The following is a 17,247-nucleotide window of genomic DNA, read 5'->3' as shown; positions in this document are numbered from 1 at the left end:
GTAACATGCCTCTCTCGCTCTGGCCTTGCCAAATGCACCATTGCCCTGCTCATATCCATCCAGAATGCTGCTGTAAAAAGCATCTTCCTAGCCTGTCGTCCATCACCCCTCTCTTTGCATCCTTCCCCTGTCTCGCCTTCCCTATTACATCAAAGGTAAACTGCTTGGCTTCACTTTAAGGGGCTTGCACAGCCAAGCCTCACCTGACCTGTCATTTTTCTTTTGCTAGTGAGCTGTTGATACTCCCGTTTGATCAGCCCATGATGCCAGCCCCCACTACCCAATTGTTCCATTTTTCAAATAGGCACCTTTGTGCTTTCTTCCATGCTGCCCTACATGCTTTGGCGGAACTCCCCATAATCATCCGCAAAACTATCCACCTTCAAAGCCCCCCTCAAAACTCTCCTTTGCCGTGATGCCTACAAAAAACCTGACAGCGCCTAGACTGCTGGTGTGCTGATTCCGTTGCTGATCAAGATGACCAATATTTTCTCATTCTTTCTTTGTACTCCCCCATCAGATGGCCTGTATCCTTCTGTTGCCTAGTGTCTTATGCTTAGATTGTAAGTCCTTGGGGCAAGACTGTCTTTCTGTTCTGTGTTTGTACAGCACCTAGCACAACAAGGTCCTGGTCCCTGACCACAGCTCGTAGGCACTTTAGTAATACCACTAATAAAAACTAATAATGTTGCAGTATTTGCATGAGGCATAAATATGGCAAAAAGGTTATTGCAAATGCAACTTGTTTTACAGCATGACTTCTACTACTTGATTCATGGAGTTAGTAAGGTTTTTCCATGACCTCTTGAAAGAATTCATGGTTCTGTTTCTAATTGCCTGGCAGATGACCTAGTCTCAGAATGATGCATTGTGAGAATAGGAGAAGGTGGCAGAATTGACCTCTACTCTCTTCTTGTCAGAACTGGCTTCCTGTTATATCATCCAAGGGGCATAACAGTATATTTTAGACCAGTGGGTTTCAACTGTTTTTCATTTGAGGACCCCTAAAAATTTTTGAATGGAAATGTGGACTGCTTTGGAAATTTTAATCTACAGACCCCCCAGGGCTCCGCAGACCACAGGTTAAAACCCATTGTTCTATGGCAATGACAACCTTTCGCAGACTCCTGTGTTACCCGCACAGTTTAGGGCTCCCATCCACTACCCTTCTTGGGACCGGGGTTCAATGTCCCTCTACGAGTTGGTGGCACATTTTTCCAGTGAAAGAGCCTTTGCACAGTAATATCCTTAACTTGTCTTTATTAACAATTAATCAACAGAATACATTCGCTAAGCATACACTGCTCACAACTCCCAATAAGGCAGACGATCTTCTGATGGCCAGCCAGGATTGGATTGTCTGGGGTTCCGGCTTCTGTACGGTATCATCTTGCAGGGTATTGAGTTCTGGCAGCTTTGATCTTGGGCTGTGTCCTGAACTTTAGTTTCTAAAGAGCTTCCTTTTGGACCCCAGTTTATATAGTTAAACTTAGGTTTTGCTTCCCTGAACTGAACTAATCACTTTTACCAAAGTATTACCAAACAATTTTTTAACCAATCCTAGCACATCACTCCCCACATACAAGAGTCAATTCAAATGTTGTTAAACCAGTTATGCAACAGACAGAAACAATCAAAGCCCAGACAGAAACATTTGAAGGTAAAACAAAAGGGAACCAACTCTTAAGTGGTTCTGCCAGACAATGTTACCTTGCAAAACTTTTCTTTACATATTACTGCCTGTCTGGTTACTGTTGGTGCTATACTTGCTTAAGGCTGGAATGTGTTTATAACAATCAGCTGTTCTATTGTTTTGTACAGTTTAGCTGGGACATAACTCTAAGGTGATCCTATGTCCCATTTTGGCAGGGAAAGTCCCCCTTTTAAGCCCTGTCCTGGATGTCCCAACTTTTTGGACAAAAATGGGCATTTGTTCCATTTGGCTTTGCCAACTGATGATCAGTTGGCAAGAGCAAATGATCAAATGCCCAGTGGGCTAAAAAGTCAGGTGCACCCCCCCCAGGGGGGCACGAGGAACATGGGGGGGAGGGGCCGGCAATGTGAGGTGCCAGGCAGTAGGGTTCAGGGGTCAGCCGCAGCTACGGGCTACACAGGCTCGGGGGGGTCAGCCCCAGCTGCAGGGTGGGAGGGAGTGCGAGCGAGGTGCGAGCCCTGCAGACAGAAGGGCGGGGGCAGGGGGCTCGGACAAGCCACATGCAGTCCTGATTTTACTTTAGGAAATATGATCACCCTATAGCTCCCCACTTTTAGCTAATGGCTGCTGCTGCTCTTTACTGCAAAAAGGCCTCAGACCACACCTTAGACAACAGTCTGCAGACCCCCTAGGGGTCCAGGGACCACAGGTTGAAAACTACGATTTTAGAACAAAGACCCTTTCTTATTTCTGACAGTGGGCTAAGGCGCTAAGCTTATCCCACTCACCATGCAAAACTAATCAAACCATTGAATGGCACATCCAGTTTACAAGCGACATTGCAAACAATAATATACCTCACCATCCACACCAGCACTAGCTCCGCCTCCTTGCTCAGGCCACACCCCCAGGGCTCATGGTGCTAATGAGGGGGAAAGGGGTCCCTTGAAGGAACATATGCTAAGAATAGTTACCAGGACATGGGGCAGATATTTCCAGTTGACTAAAATCATTTTATTGAGGTGGTGTCGAGCGGAGCATTTAGGAGGTAGCACATGTGCCTCCAGGCGCCTGACTGGGCCCGTTTGGTTTTCACATACGCAGCCTAAAGTGATGGCCCTGCAAGTGTTGGTCTGGCAGGTGTCTATTGTTCTGTGCCTAATGAAACGAGATATGGCCGTGCTCTTGGGTTTGTCTCTGTTTGCTTTACATGTTTCCCTTTTTCCGGTTAGGTTGTTGTGGATGAATCAGAGTCCCATGCTCCTTTGTTGTAAATATCTGTAGCTTGTTGTGAGGTTTTGCTATCCCTGAGAGGGGGATGGGTGACTCTTGTATAACCCTTGACATGCTGCTATAAAAATCTGATTGTATATTACCGTGAAATCTGCCTTAAGGCACTTAAGGCACAGGCAAAAATTGGTTGCTCCTCTTCTAATAGTCTAAACAGAACTGGGCTCAGTACATGGGCGGGGGAGGGGCGGTGTCTTTGGATGACCTCAAAAAAGAGGCTTTTGCCTAGTGTTGTAAATTGCCTCCTGTAAGAATATGTAACTAGCCACAGTGCTACCCTGACACTAGCTTTTGGAGTTAGGCTGAAGGTAGGGAGTGTCTCACCTGCCTATCCTGGAGGGGGTGTTGCTGCTTTCTGAGGCTGAGTTAACCAAAGCCTCGGCTGGTTTCTCATTGGGGTGCGATGATGACTCACTCCTACCTCAAGACCCTAGCCCCCAAAACTGGCAGCTGGGGAGGGATGGCGGGGGAGAATCTTTTAGTCCATCCTTTCCTTGGACGCACACAGGCAATGGTCCAGTTGCCACCACAGCTTCCAAATCTGGAGAGGTGTTTGCCAGGGCCTTGGTCATCAGAAGTCTTTAGATTTAAATGGAAAACAAATGGATTACCCAGGTCCTCCTCTGTACAGACACACACCTGGACTCAGGGCTTATGGGAAAATAAGGGGGAGTAACTTTGTAGCACCCTTTTGCTAGGATATAGCTGCACCCCCCCATGACAAGCACCATTCATTTGACACCCCCACCTTTACCCCTAACTAGCATCTAAAACCTTTCATGCTGTTTGGAAAAGCCCAAACCAGACCTTTTCCCACTCATCAAACCCCTACTACATTCATTCCCCTCTGCACCCAAGACAATTTGTGACAGAACTATGACTCTTAGACTTCACTGTTGTCATTAGCCTGCCCATCATGCCACCAGGAACTTCATGGTGGTAGTTGTGGGATGATTATGTTCTATATCATTCTGATAGTACTTTGATACCTAGATAGATTACTAGATGCTAAATAAATAGAGCCTCTTGCTCCTAATGAACAAACCCTACCACGTGAACTAAAGGAGCAGCTAACTGTTAGTAGTATAGGGCTTCTGACACACAACTGAGCAATTCTGCATCCACCCAGAAAAGAGTAGTAGTGCAAATATTCACAAGCCAATATTAAAATAGGTGTCCTGCTTTCTCATTTTGAATTCTGGTGACCTTAATTATAACTCATATCCAAGGGATCATAAATAAAATCCAATATATTACTGTAAGTTTAATGACCTAGGGCGTGACCTGAAGCTCCCAATAATTCAGAAGGAATTGGTATATGACCATTCATTCAGAATCCTCAGGAAACAGATTTTACAACAACAAAGGATAATTTGCTCGTAAACACATCATGTTTATTATCTTAACATGACAACAGACACACTTTGCAACATAGAACAAAACATCTGTCCCTTCCCCAAAAAGAAAAACAAATCTCATATTGATACAATCATGTGGCACATCATTTTGAAAAGTAATGCAAGGAATCTGTCCCCATGGAACACATAAGCAGACTGTAGCGTGTATATAAATATTAGTCCTTTGAACTAATTCTTCTTCTGAATGCAATGTAAACAGTTCAATTGACATAACATTAAACAATCACCAAATCAACACACTATGGAATTTAACAACATTAAAACATTCCATGAAAAATAAACAGTGCCATTAGAAAGCTATACAGCAAAGTGCTACACTTCTAGCTGAAATGTCCCTGTGACATTTACACAGTTCATTCCCACAGCTTTAGGCTATTATTTCTGTTTACAGCCTGAAACTACTGACAGGGGCCATTTGAAACCCTGGCTTACATCCTGTTTAACTGTAAGGCTGCGTGTATTGAGCTGAACACACCTTAACTTGAATGTATTTTAGGAACAACACAGTTCCTTAATACTACATTTCCCTGAGATTCTTAATCAGACATAACTATTATTGCCCTACCTGGAGTTTTACCTAAGACTGGTCCAACTACATGGAAACCACTGAGCGTCTTTCCATTCAGTTCAGTGGCTGATGGCTCAAACCCTGAATAAACAGTTTTGCTTAATCTCATGCAGTTATTCTGGGAGCTAAAACTTGCCATAACAGAAATGAAAATGACATTCACCTTTTAATACATGAAAAGGTGCTTCTGGATAAGATATGACTCTGTACCTTTAGGGAGACAAGTTCACGTTTGTTACATTCATTTGTGGCACTGTGAATAAGACAGTACACTCCTGACATGCTACATTCTCGCTGAGAACACAATATCTGATGGCTCATAGGAAGAGGAAACCTTGCTATGTTTATGCCTGCTCTTGCTCTCATTCAAACCAATGCAAAACTTCCTTTGTGGGGAGCTGGACTGAGCCCTTTATACATAAAAACAAACAAAAAAACCAGACTCTGAGATAATACCAAAATCAGTGTAAGCAAATCAGATTGCTGGGTACCTGGGTATTGAAAAGAGCTTTACAATGAAAAAAACAAACAAAAGAAAAGAGATTCATAAAAGATCATAGGCTCCAAGTTATTAGTGACTTAGCATGGAATTAATTGCACATGAAGGGCAAGGGAGCCTCAAATGGATGCAAGCAGTGACAGTATCACTTGCACTGATTTGGCATTCAGAAGGTATATAAGACGGGTGTAATTTACATGCAAAACAAAAGTAAAGTGTAGTAGAAGCAAGCGAGTGTGAATTCAAGTTTATTTTCTTGCCACATTTTCCTTCAGCCTGAAACCAACACTTGTTTTGCACACCCTCTGAATACCAAATCCAGGCAAGTAATATTATTTTGGCACTTACATCCATTTTCCTACTAGTTTACACCCTATGTATAATTTAGCCCATCATTTAAGATACTGATTAATTTGACTTAGACAGGGTAGTTGCACTGTCTCTTGAGTTTGACTCAAGGCTTTTAAATGGACTGAAGTGCAGAACAAGTCTCTTCTCCAAGCCAGGCCTCATGTAGCTTTTCAATAAGAACACAGCAAGCATCTCACTAACTTATCACCATTCATTAAGCAAAATGACAGCATCTTCATTCACAATTACAAACAAAAATGTGGTTGATACAAATGACAGCTGAGTTTTTTCTTATCCTTTATTTCTGGTCAGTCTCAGCTTTCATTTAGAAGCAATACATTACTTTCCTGTAACACCTGTAACATTCAATTTTATTGACATATTTCTTAATCTAAGCAGTGGCTTTCTTTGAAAAATAATTCATGTTTTTTTCCAGAAAACTAACTCCATTTTAGCTTAATGTTCTCTTTGATTTGAGAGTAATTTTATTACCATACCTACTAATAAAATTAAAACACAACAGTAGCTTATTCTGCTTGAATATTCCTCCTGCTGCTGTGAAGGAATCCTCCCCCAAACTCTCACACCCATCAAAAACTTATTTTGCTATGTAATTCATGCATGGGTAATGTTCCATAGCTGGACAATAGAGTCTACATTTTAGAAAACAAAAACAATCAAGAACATAGAAACTGGTTTTCATTGTACATTCCAAGCCAATGTTTGGAGGTAACTGGAATCTTCTGCCTGTTGCTCATAGTGGCATAGAACTACAGGCAACTCATGAATCAGAACATTGAAACCATTATCAGATGAGCACCCCACGTTCCTTGCTCTTCCAAGTCAATCCACTGGTCAATCTTTGGAATGGTAACTTGTAATTCCCCCCCATATTGCCATCCACCAGCCATTACATCCGTGGAGTTCTGCAGAGAAATCATATTTCAACAGCCTTCTTTCAGTGGGAACAGCCAACAATAAGTAATGCACACAACTCATTCCATCTTCTTATCTCATTCAAGTCACTTATTACAAGCTTGTAAAGACCGAATCTTCCAAAAACTTTGTTTTCTTTCTTCCTTTTCCATTTGACATCTCCCAAAAAGTTTTCACGTGCCTGGGCAGAACAGTTTTGTAATCACATTAAGGAACTTCTGCCGCAGGTTGCATTTGTCTCCGACTTTGCGTAGGTGCAAAGAGCACTGGGTAATAGCTTCCTGCTCTGTAAAACACAAAGAAACCAGTCATCAGCTTTGTGAATTCCATACACTTTCTTGTCTATAGTGAATAGCTTTTATATAACCAAGCATGTCCATACATTAAATAAATATTTTACCCTAAGAGGTGAAGAGATTTTTAAAGGTATATAGGGTGGTGGTAAGAGAAATTTAAATGTTGATATCATTTCAAATTTTAACAAAAGAAACCCAGAAACATTTTAAAAATCCACTTTTAACTAGTTCTAGCTGCTTGTTTGCAGTGGGGAAGTAGCAAAATGTTCACATCCCCACAGTTTGCATATGAAATGTTGACCTAACATGACAGTAATTGCATGACAGTAATATTTCTTTTCTAAACTTTTTTTCTAAGTTCACACTGATCAAAGGACAAATCACCAAGAGTGACTCTTTTGATCTCACTAGATTGTATTGTCAAACAACCCTCCCCGGGGGTTTCAGAAAACACAGACTGTGTTCTCTGAGTGAATCCAATGACCTCACTGGAGGCGATGAAATTAAACAGCGGTTAAGACCAGACTCGAGCTCTCAGTCGGTATGTACGGAGCGGTTATTAGAAGTGATCCTAAATTGAATCCCTTAAACCCCCCAGTCCAACGACCTTAGTTTTTGAGGGGGTGGGAACTTAGACACCACATCCTTGGAGCCAAATGGTGATGGTTGAAACCGGGGTCCGAATGTGGTGCTTTGGACCTGGCTCTGGTGATAACTAACCGCTGCACCATATTTTAGACTGGTTCAGAGCTCAGCGGGCAAAGATCTAAACCACACGCAACCCCTTCTTACTGTCGGCTTCACGCAGAATAGACCAGCCGCTCGTAGCCAGGGTGGGACGCTATTCTGGCTTTCCTTCTTGCTGACACCGTCGCTCCGGGCCCGGGGCACAAGAAGTCAAAACAAAACCAAGGAGAGAGGGCTGGCTGGCGGGGGGTTAGTCTTTCTGCCAGGCCCGGGGGAAATGCGGAGAAACGTAAAACGGAAACCTATCGTGCCCCGGCAAGAAGCGAAAGCAAAACCGCTCTCTGCGCGCTGGCAGGCTCCCTGGCCCCCCAGGCAGCCCGAGAACAGAAGGCGGCGAAACCGACGATCGCCCCCCACCACCCGTCCCAGCGATCATCCAGCTCCCAGCAGGATCGGACCCCGGGTCCCCGGTCCCTGCGGGACAAGACAGGCCGGTACCTGCAGGAGCAGGGGGCTGCTGGGCAGCCTTGCGCTGGCTCTTTCCCGGCATCATTTCGCCGAGCTCGCCGCCGCTCCCAGACCGTAGCCGAGCAAGATCCGCTCCGCTCCCTTCTCCGGGGACAGGGTCAGGACGCAGGAGCAGGGACGGTGCCGATGCCGATGCCGAGAGCGACGCGCGCCTCTCGCCCTTCTCCTGCCGCACTGGGGCTGTGTCCGGTCCGCCCGGCGCGATAAAGGGAGCTGCGGGGCGGGGGTTTCCACCAGCCGGCGATGAGGTAGGGAAAGCAAAAGGGAATCCCTCCGCCCCGCCCCCCCATGACCGTCAGCCAATCAGCGGCGGGGATGCCTCGCTCCCCGCCGCCGCAAGTTAGAGCAGCGCCCGGGCGCGCGGCACCTGTCGCCCTGGGCCGGCCGCCGGGTCGGGCGTGTCCGGACTTGCCCTAGGCGGCGGCAGGCCGGGCTAGGCTCCCTTCCCCCCACCCCAGCCGGGCCAGGCTCCCTCCCCTCCCCCAGCCGTGTGTATCTAGGTTTCAGTCACCCAAGCATGTGGCACATCAGGCACCCCTCACCCACGCCCCCTGCAGCACTAGCTCTTTCAGGGCCAGAGAACCTATGGCATGGGCGAGGTGCTGTCCAAGCCTACAGCGAGCGGAGTCGGTACCAATAGACGCGTTACAAAATGTTGCGTATGGCCGTGGCTGGTCTGTGACATAGCGCTGTGAGGAGAACATTGCAGAGACACGACCCAAAACCCGCAAAGGAAAGAGAGAGAAAAAAGCACGTTGCATTTGTTTGGTTTTTCATTTTTCAGTGAATTTAGCGCCAGTCAAGAGGGCTTGAGTAGCAGCCCTGTAGAAGGAGGTTCTTTGTCTACCTCATCGGCAGGGATACTGGCTGCTTTCCCCTCACCAGCCTGCTTCAACCCTCAGTTAAACGAGAAGTACCTCCCTCAGGGGGCAAGGCTACAGGTCTCGATGCTCATTCTGTTTGAGGGGGTCTCTGAGAAAGCTGCTAATGGGGGTATTAGGGCTAAGTGTGGTGGGTTTTTTATGTGGATACCTGTGCTGGCCTGAGATCAGCAGCTCTTTACACAGGATGTTTAGTCCTTGAGAGGATTAATGTTCTGTATTACTCCTGTAACCCATAAAGCCTTTGTGGGCTACTCCCCAACTCAGATTGTGCTGCAGCATTATAGCAGCTCGCCCCACTTTTATCTCCCCCCAACTATAGAACCTTTTTTCCCTGCTGGTTGAACAGACTCCCAAGGGAACAGTGGTTTAGGACCAGATCCTCCAAAATATGTGGGGGGGCCTCATTCCCATTGATTTCTTTGAGTATCTGAGCCTTTGGGCATGGTGTAAGATTCAGCTCTTCTCCCAGGTTTGGGGGACAGAGAGCTGCAGGGGTTGGTGAGTTTGGTACTTAGCAAGTGTTGGAGGGATAGCGGGGTTTCAAAAATATTATTATTATGTTGATTAGAAACTATGGGCCAAATTCATTCCTGGTGAAACACGATAGCCTTCACCAGGGATTGATTTCACAGAATGGCTTTTCTTTTCAAACTTTCTGTGTGTGCTCTGTCTTAATAACTGGATGAATGTTATGAATTAAAACATGTTTAGCACCAACTGCAATCTTATGTTGAGTGATATTATGTGCTAGGATGAGCATACATAGTCTAGATTGCTTAGTTTCCCTACACCTGTCCTGCCAATACAGGGTTAGAGCAGAGGGAGTAATGAGGGGTACTTAAGAGACCATGTTTGCATATGTATCCTATTCCAGCAGGACCGACAGTCAGATGATCGATGATCCAGGAACACCACATTATTATTTACTTATTATTAAAGCTGACAATGAGCTTGGTATTGTGCAACTCACTGGCATATAAGACAGGCTCTGCCCCAAATACCTTACAATCTAAGACCCCAATCCTGCTGCTGGACCCAGCTGGTTGGAAAAGTACACTTGCACAGATTCCCCATTGACTTCATCAGGGCTGCGTGTACAGACACAAGGAGCTATGAAGCCAGCGGGGCCAAAAAGACATAGAGGAGGCAGGACACTGCACACACTGGACTTGATTAGACAGTCTTTACAACTTCTGGATCCTCCAAAACTTTTGTAGACCACTGTAATACCACAGACTGGGTCAGAAGAAATGTGCAGCTCACATTTGAGATGTGCTAGATTTTGTATTGCTTAGTCATAACCACAATCTATGTGAACCGTTTGGGATAGCTGTAAACTGGAGAAGATGATACAGTGGTTTTTCTTTCTTAATCATCCTGATGTTTTGAACTCTACAGAATTAGTGAATGTTCTGTGAGGAATCAGATCTGAAACTATAAAGTCACCATTATGACCCTTTCCCTCTCATATGATTTTAAGACAGCACTGTGCGTGAGTCACTAGTTTGCTTTTGCTGTAGTCATTGTGCCTGGAAAGTTACTAACTGAAGTTTTGAGGCATGTAGGCCAAACATTTGATTTTAGGATAAATACCCAGCAGAAACTGAAACAGTCTGACAAAAGGAGCAGACATACAAAAAAACAAAAACAAACCAACAACAAAAAGCAGATTTGTCACCAGAAGACATTAACAGGGAAAATGACAGCCACTCCCATCAAAATAGTTTGTAACCGGAGAGAAATGCCAGACTCTGACATGTGTCTATGGTGGCTGATGAGAAATAATAATTCTCTCCGTGTAATCACAGCCCCTAGTACCAAATGTCTGGTGATGTTGATTACATTAGTGGCAGTTAAAAATATTTTCCTAGCAGGCCATTTGTATTGGCTCAGTTCTGAGGCACTTTAACCTATTATGCATACTGCATGCATTGGGTGAAGTCCTGGTTCTCCTGAAGTCAATGGCAAAGCGATTTCACCCATTATATCTTAATCTCAGGAACATCTTTGATTTTCTAACAGCTTCAGCTGGCTTTTTAATGTGCTGGGTGAAATCCTGTCCTTACTGCACTGAGTGGGGGAAGGAGGGAGTGGAGTTGAGCCCCCCATCATAGGGAGGATCTGGCCAGCACAGCTCATGTGAACTGGCAGAATGTGTTGTGTATTGCAGCTTGCTGCTTCTGTACAAAGTTAGGAGGCCCAGCCATGCTCCAAGGGGGCAGATCGTGTTCACTTGGAATGATGGTGTGCTGGCAGATGTGTTAGCTATTACCACAGCGGGGAGACTCTGTCTAAAATCCTGCCTAGCAGCAATGCTGGGAGTGAGGGATGGTCATGCTGCACCCACTCCCACCCAGGGCAGAAATTTGTTCTTCGTTGATAAGACTGTATTCACCAATAGACAGGAAAAGGTTTATTTCCAAATACCAAGTAGGCAAAGGGATTTTTAGGGTGCCCCAAGGCTTATAACTAGAAGAGTCTTTTGTAGCCAAATTGAAATTCAACAGGGGCAAGCCACCTGCTTTGAATTTAAAGGGCTGCCTTTGTTTTGATGACTATTGACCTCTATCTTGGTGTCTGTCTGATTTATACAGCCACCCATCACCACAGTATGTGAGCATCTTCAACATGAAGTAGATCGTCAAGAGCAAAGTCCCTAGTGGACAGAATATAAAACTTCTATTCAAGGTAGGTTGATTTTTGTTAGTTTCAGGTCTTTTGGGTTTTTTAAATCTAATCTAGATCTAATTTTAATTTTATTTTGTGTCCAATAAGGACCTACTAAGAAGCATTTGATCAGATAAAAGAATATTCTTTTTAGTTCTCTTAGAACATTTTTCACAGTTGTTTGCCATTCCTAATGCCAATCTTTGATGCCACTTTGTGATACTTGTGCAGTAATAAGTACCTCCCACACTTCAGCCATTAACACCATGAACACACTTGCCTCAACTAATAGAGTGGTCTGTTTGCTCAATGCTTTTATTTCTAGAGAATCTCGTTTAAAGGGGGATACTCTTTGAAATTTCCGACTCCTGTTATCCTGAGAGACTAGTTCTTCATGGCTGACAAGGAAATCAAGTTTTAGGAGTTGGTAAACCTGATAATCAACTTAGTAGCACATTAGAATAGATGACATGCCCATTTGCTGATTGTGTAAGTGTTGTTATTGTCTGAAGTTAAAAAACGCTGTACACAAATGCCTGGGGCTATATTTCAAAGTGATAGTGCAGTTTGGGTGAAGAACAATGGCTCCTTTGTAAATAATTATGTTGTTCCTGGAGTTTTAGTGATATAGCACCATGTACTAACTGCTACACTCTCCCTAGCTGTGCATAGGAAGCCAAACTGCAGAGAAATCATGGGCTTAGACAGCAGGGAAAAGAGGGAATTTCTGATCCATCCCCCTCCCACCATGATGTTTTGCATTTTCCCCCTTCACAACAAAATCCATACAGCTAACAGATCATGCAAGAACAGTGAGCAGGACAGAAGGAGCCAGGGTGCAGGTGTATTAAGTGGCATGGTGTGACTGTCACAGTTCAGGGCAACTGCACCAATATTCCCCCTCCATGGTCCAGCGAGGGAAGCCACTCTTGTCTTCAGGCTGCTCAGCCCTCACCTCTCTTGGTGGAGGCCTGTGTCTGTCTCCCTCCTGACCACAGTATTTCCAGGCTGCACATTTCTCTGCCTATACTGTGAATCCTCCAGCAAAGTCAGACTGCCTAAGCAAGCCTGCTTTGCTTTTCTCCACAGAGGCTATATATAGTGTAATTGCTCACAGTTAAGTTATCACACAGCTATTTCAAAGCAAGCACATTTATTCTTCAGATGAAAGAATTACAGAGAAAACACATTAAAAACAATAAAAGAACCTACATGCATGCTAAAAACGTTACCAGAGATCACCCTTCTACTCCAAAAAGGGCTATGGCTGCTGAGCAGTCCTTCAAAGCCACACAGAAATTGTACTGTGGTGATAAGTTCATAAAAGCTGTTAGCTGAAAACAAGCACTACCATGAATCTCTGAGTCACTCCTTTATCCAGACTGGGCCTCTGATTTAATCCTCCTGTAACGGGTGATCAGCAAAGAGTTTCTTCTTAGTGTGCCACTTCAAAAAGATGAGTCCAGAGGTAGGTAATTTGCATTCTCCTCCTTGCAAATATTTCTTAGGAAACCCACTCAACTAAAAATTCAGTCCTATCTAGCATATTGTTCCAAATAGTCCTTTGAAGCTCACAGCGCTTCCCAGGGTTTACATTAGTCCAGTCTCCTCCTTAAAGGAGTTATATGGAAACCCACAGTAACACGTTAACATTTGCCCTTTTAATACAACAAACTCCTAAAATACTTAAACCTAATACAGTAAGGTTTGTCCAGGATGGTGCAGGAAATTGCCATACCTGTCACCATGACCATTTGGGAATCTGTCTGTACAAACTCATGAATTCTAGATGATATTATAAATTGTTACTATTAAAACTGCTGTATCCTGAGTGCCTGTATGTATGTGGAGCCACCATTGCTGACAGGACCTGTAGCAGGTGCATACCAGACAAGGACAATGGGGAATAATTAAGGTTAATGATGGTATTTTAGTCACAATAGTTATGCTAAAAAAGAGCTGCATCCTTAGAAGACCAGTGTTATCTTACCCCCCTGGAAGGAAAGAGGAAGATAGGAGCAGTGGAAATTTACCAGGAGCAGAACAAAAGCAGCCAGGTGTCTGGGGTATCAATAAGCAGCCAGGAGGGGTTTAAGTAAGGGAACACAGAGGACCAGAGGGAGAGTTAGACAGGAAGAGGAAGTTGTGGGCAGGAGAAGCAGGCTGGCTGGCTCTCACTCACGTGAGAGGAGCGCTCTGCTTGTTTTCCTGAGACCAGATAGTCCCAAGTGTTGTGGACAAGCCAAGAGACTCTGCCCAAAGAATGTCCTGGAGAAGTGAGGCAAGGAAATGTGTGTATTGGTCTGAATGATCTATACTCCCTTGTGCTTTATCTGATTAAGTATAAAAGAGCAATAATGTACTGTGCTAGACTCTTATGCAAAGCATCTCTCTCTGTGTGGACTGTTTACTATGCAGTTCTGCAGACAGTTAAACTGTAAACCCTTTGGGGTGGAGCTCTGGGAGAGTATGTTTTCAGGCAACTGGGGTGTCTTGGGGTTTGGTTCTGGTCCTGGGGGCCTAGGGCAGGTGGGCTCCATTTCTGCAAAGTAGTAGCAAACTGAGTCCATACCCAGATAATGTGGAAGGAAACAGTGCTGCAGCTTGCTGAGACCCTGGCAGCTTAAACACCTGGGATCCAGGAACACACAGGCTTGGATTCTCCTTATAGCAGTCCTAAGGAGTGGCCATGAGGGGGTACTTGCTAGGATCTGTGACCGCATAGTCCACCTGCCCCAAGGACTGCAGCCAAATGTGCAGGTTAATGTCCCCCACTGAATGCTCTGTGTGTGTTGCCCCTCAGAGGGGTGTGTCAAATAACACAATTGGTGGTCATCAACCAATGGCAGCTACAGCCTTTATTTTTATTTAATGTTAATTTTATGTTCAACAGAGTTATCTCGGCCTCTTTTAGATCTAGAGAGCTCATAGAAACACGAAACCATAGGCAAGTAACACATACAATCACAAGAACAGGGTCTAGTACCTTTTGTCAATGTTATTAAAGTTACCAGCACAGTTAAGAATGTCAGTGATACATATTCATAATTGCAGACCTATTCACCTCCTCCTTGATAGTGTTAGGGTCTGGTGAGTCTCTAAGCAAGTGATTAGTAGAGAGGATTGGTTCCTGCTTGAGTTGTACCACAGGAAGCTTGATTTCCCCATTCTGGGCATCACCTCTTTATAATGTGATTCTACCTATACATACATTCTGCATATGTGCATGAAAGTGTCAACCCTCTTTTTCCTTATTGGTCTGGTGTTCCCTAGAAACTGAAGGTACTCCAATTCCTTGAGCTTGTGTAGGTTTCCTTTGTTCTAATTAGCATTGATGTGCAACCTGTATCCTGTTAAGATGTTAGAAACAGATGTGCCCCTGCAGCATTTGTGTGGTTTAAAATTAATCTTCTGGCTACCTTTTCACAATATTACTCCTTGGTACCTCTTGTCCCATAATTTTAGGGCATCAGGTTATTCTCTAGTCACTTACTCCAAGGCCTAAAATAGCTAAACTAAAAACTTGCAGGCCTCAGCCTACAGGTCTTGTATTTCAGCCTTCCTTACTTAGACACTTAATACATAATCATCTCTTCTAAATGCTGATCAATCTTATACTTCTATAATCCTACATTTTTAACTCTATTTAACATACAGTGATTATATATGATGATAATTAATGACTAATAAACTGAAATAATTGGATACATAAACTATGCCAGTAGCTGTGCTGCTTCCATGACTGATGCAGAAGCTAGAGAGCAATTCAGAGAGGGACAGTCCCCCTGCATTTCTGGCCACAGCCTATATGGCTAGGGGCTTGCTCTCTTGGCTGTGGCCTTGGCTACTCTGACCCCACTTCTGGCCATGTGGTTTGGGGGGTGAGGTGGGATAGAGAGTGCCATCTGCACGATTCAGGCACAGCCATGGAATGCTTTGAATTAACTTGTTCACCTCTGTGAATTCAGACCCGGACCGGAGATGTTTTGGAGAAAATGTATATAATGCCTTCCTCCCAGTGAGAAGGAAATTGAGGATAACATTGATTGTTTCTTGTTTACCAAACCTTCCTGCATTGAAAAAGAGATTGAGTGTAACCTAAAATACAGATCCCGGCAACATCCCCCGAAGCTAGTGCAGTAGCGTCAGGGACTTCTTGGCGTGGCGTAGTCAGTAGGAGAGAAATGCCACCATTACAGGGCAGCTTGCCACAAGTTGGGCAGAGTGTTTTTATTTTATTGCTTATTCTAAAAATAACAAGGCTGAGCTGGGAGGATGGGATTCTACAGAATGGGTCCATAGAGCTATCTTTGGGCCCTGGCAGAGAGGGCTGATTCTATTGCTAACATCACCTAGAGAGAGCTGTGTGTACCAAATCTGGGGTCAGCTGGTGTAAATGGACAGAGTTCTGATTTCAGTGGAATTACACTGATTTCTACCAACACACAGTCTGGCTCATTACTCTTCATTGAGGGAAGATGGAGATGAATAATCTGGCTTATACTGTTCCACCTGGTCAATGCCAAACCTGAGCCTGTCACCTAGGGAGCAGCCTGCTGAGATGTGCTACAATGCCATTGTTGGACCTGAGTATCAGGCCAGGGCGAGTCCAGGGCAGAATGCCTAACTTGCTTTCTGCTGCCATCAATGGGCCCTGACACTTTTCAGTTTCCTTAAAGAGGTTACGTTTTGTCAGCGGCGGTACTGGACTCTCAGATTCTGCTGCATCTGAGCAGCGGCAAAGGCAGTTTGTTAGGAGTTGGGGGTGCCACCAAACAGTGCTCTGCTTGTTACCGTGGCTTCTAAGGACCCCAGCAGTGAGAACGCACACCTGGAAAAATATTCTGGTACAAACAGGTTTAAGGGTATGTCTGAGCTGAAGTAAAATGAATGGCCCACTTCTCCTTTCTCCTATGCTGGCGTAATAGCACTGACTTAGTGCAGTTACTCTTGTATTGCATCAGTGTAAGTGGAGGGAGAATTATCCTGGTGAGTACAACCGCACTTCACACTCTTAAAAATGGAAGAGTAAGAAGCTGTTGGGCCTGATTCCCGTCTCTTTTATTCCCGATTTACCTTCATGTAACTCCATCCAATTGACTGGAGCTACTCTGGTGTAAGTAGGGGAGGATCAAATCTGTACATTCGCAGAGCTTTTTCTAGACAGGAAAGGCAAGTAGTCAAAGTGCAACGCATGACTTCCAGCAACTGTCAGCACAGACCTATCAAAAGGAAACCCAAGCGCACAAGGAGGAAACTGACAGTAGGCTAGAAAGGAAAGTGGGCGCAATCTGTGGCGTGGGTTGCTCGCATACAGCGCCTGCTTCACATTATTTCGTAGCTTTTCATTTTAATTTTTTTTAAGTTTTGCTTCTATGTCCTTTGATTCATTTCTGTGGTCTTTGCTGATGCTTGTTGGACTTCTTTAAACCAGGGGCTTTCTTTCTCTGTTCTCCCCCTCCCCAACCA

At 44.5% G+C, this 17,247-nt stretch overlaps 1 protein-coding gene across 1 annotated transcript; it reads right to left on the bottom strand.

Annotated features, from left to right (window-relative positions):
* Positions 1 to 4,326: 4,326 nt before the first annotated feature.
* On the bottom strand, positions 4,327 to 8,406 carry PMAIP1 (phorbol-12-myristate-13-acetate-induced protein 1). The gene is made up of 2 exons (XM_067545661.1): positions 8,198 to 8,406; positions 4,327 to 7,002 (listed from the first exon to the last, which is right to left on the bottom strand). Exons 1-2 carry the CDS (start codon positions 8,250 to 8,252, stop codon positions 6,890 to 6,892), a joined length of 168 nt encoding a protein of 55 aa, XP_067401762.1. The 5' UTR covers positions 8,253 to 8,406; the 3' UTR covers positions 4,327 to 6,889.
* Between the last annotated feature and the right edge of the window lie 8,841 nt (positions 8,407 to 17,247).

This window comes from Emydura macquarii, unplaced genomic scaffold (assembly GCF_026122565.2).
Source record: "Emydura macquarii macquarii isolate MOO-44397 ecotype Brisbane River unplaced genomic scaffold, CSIRO-AGI_Emac_v2 contig_1045, whole genome shotgun sequence".
In the NCBI taxonomy this organism is placed as follows: domain Eukaryota; kingdom Metazoa; phylum Chordata; order Testudines; family Chelidae; genus Emydura; species Emydura macquarii.
This window is presented reverse-complemented; position numbering and strand designations above follow the sequence as displayed.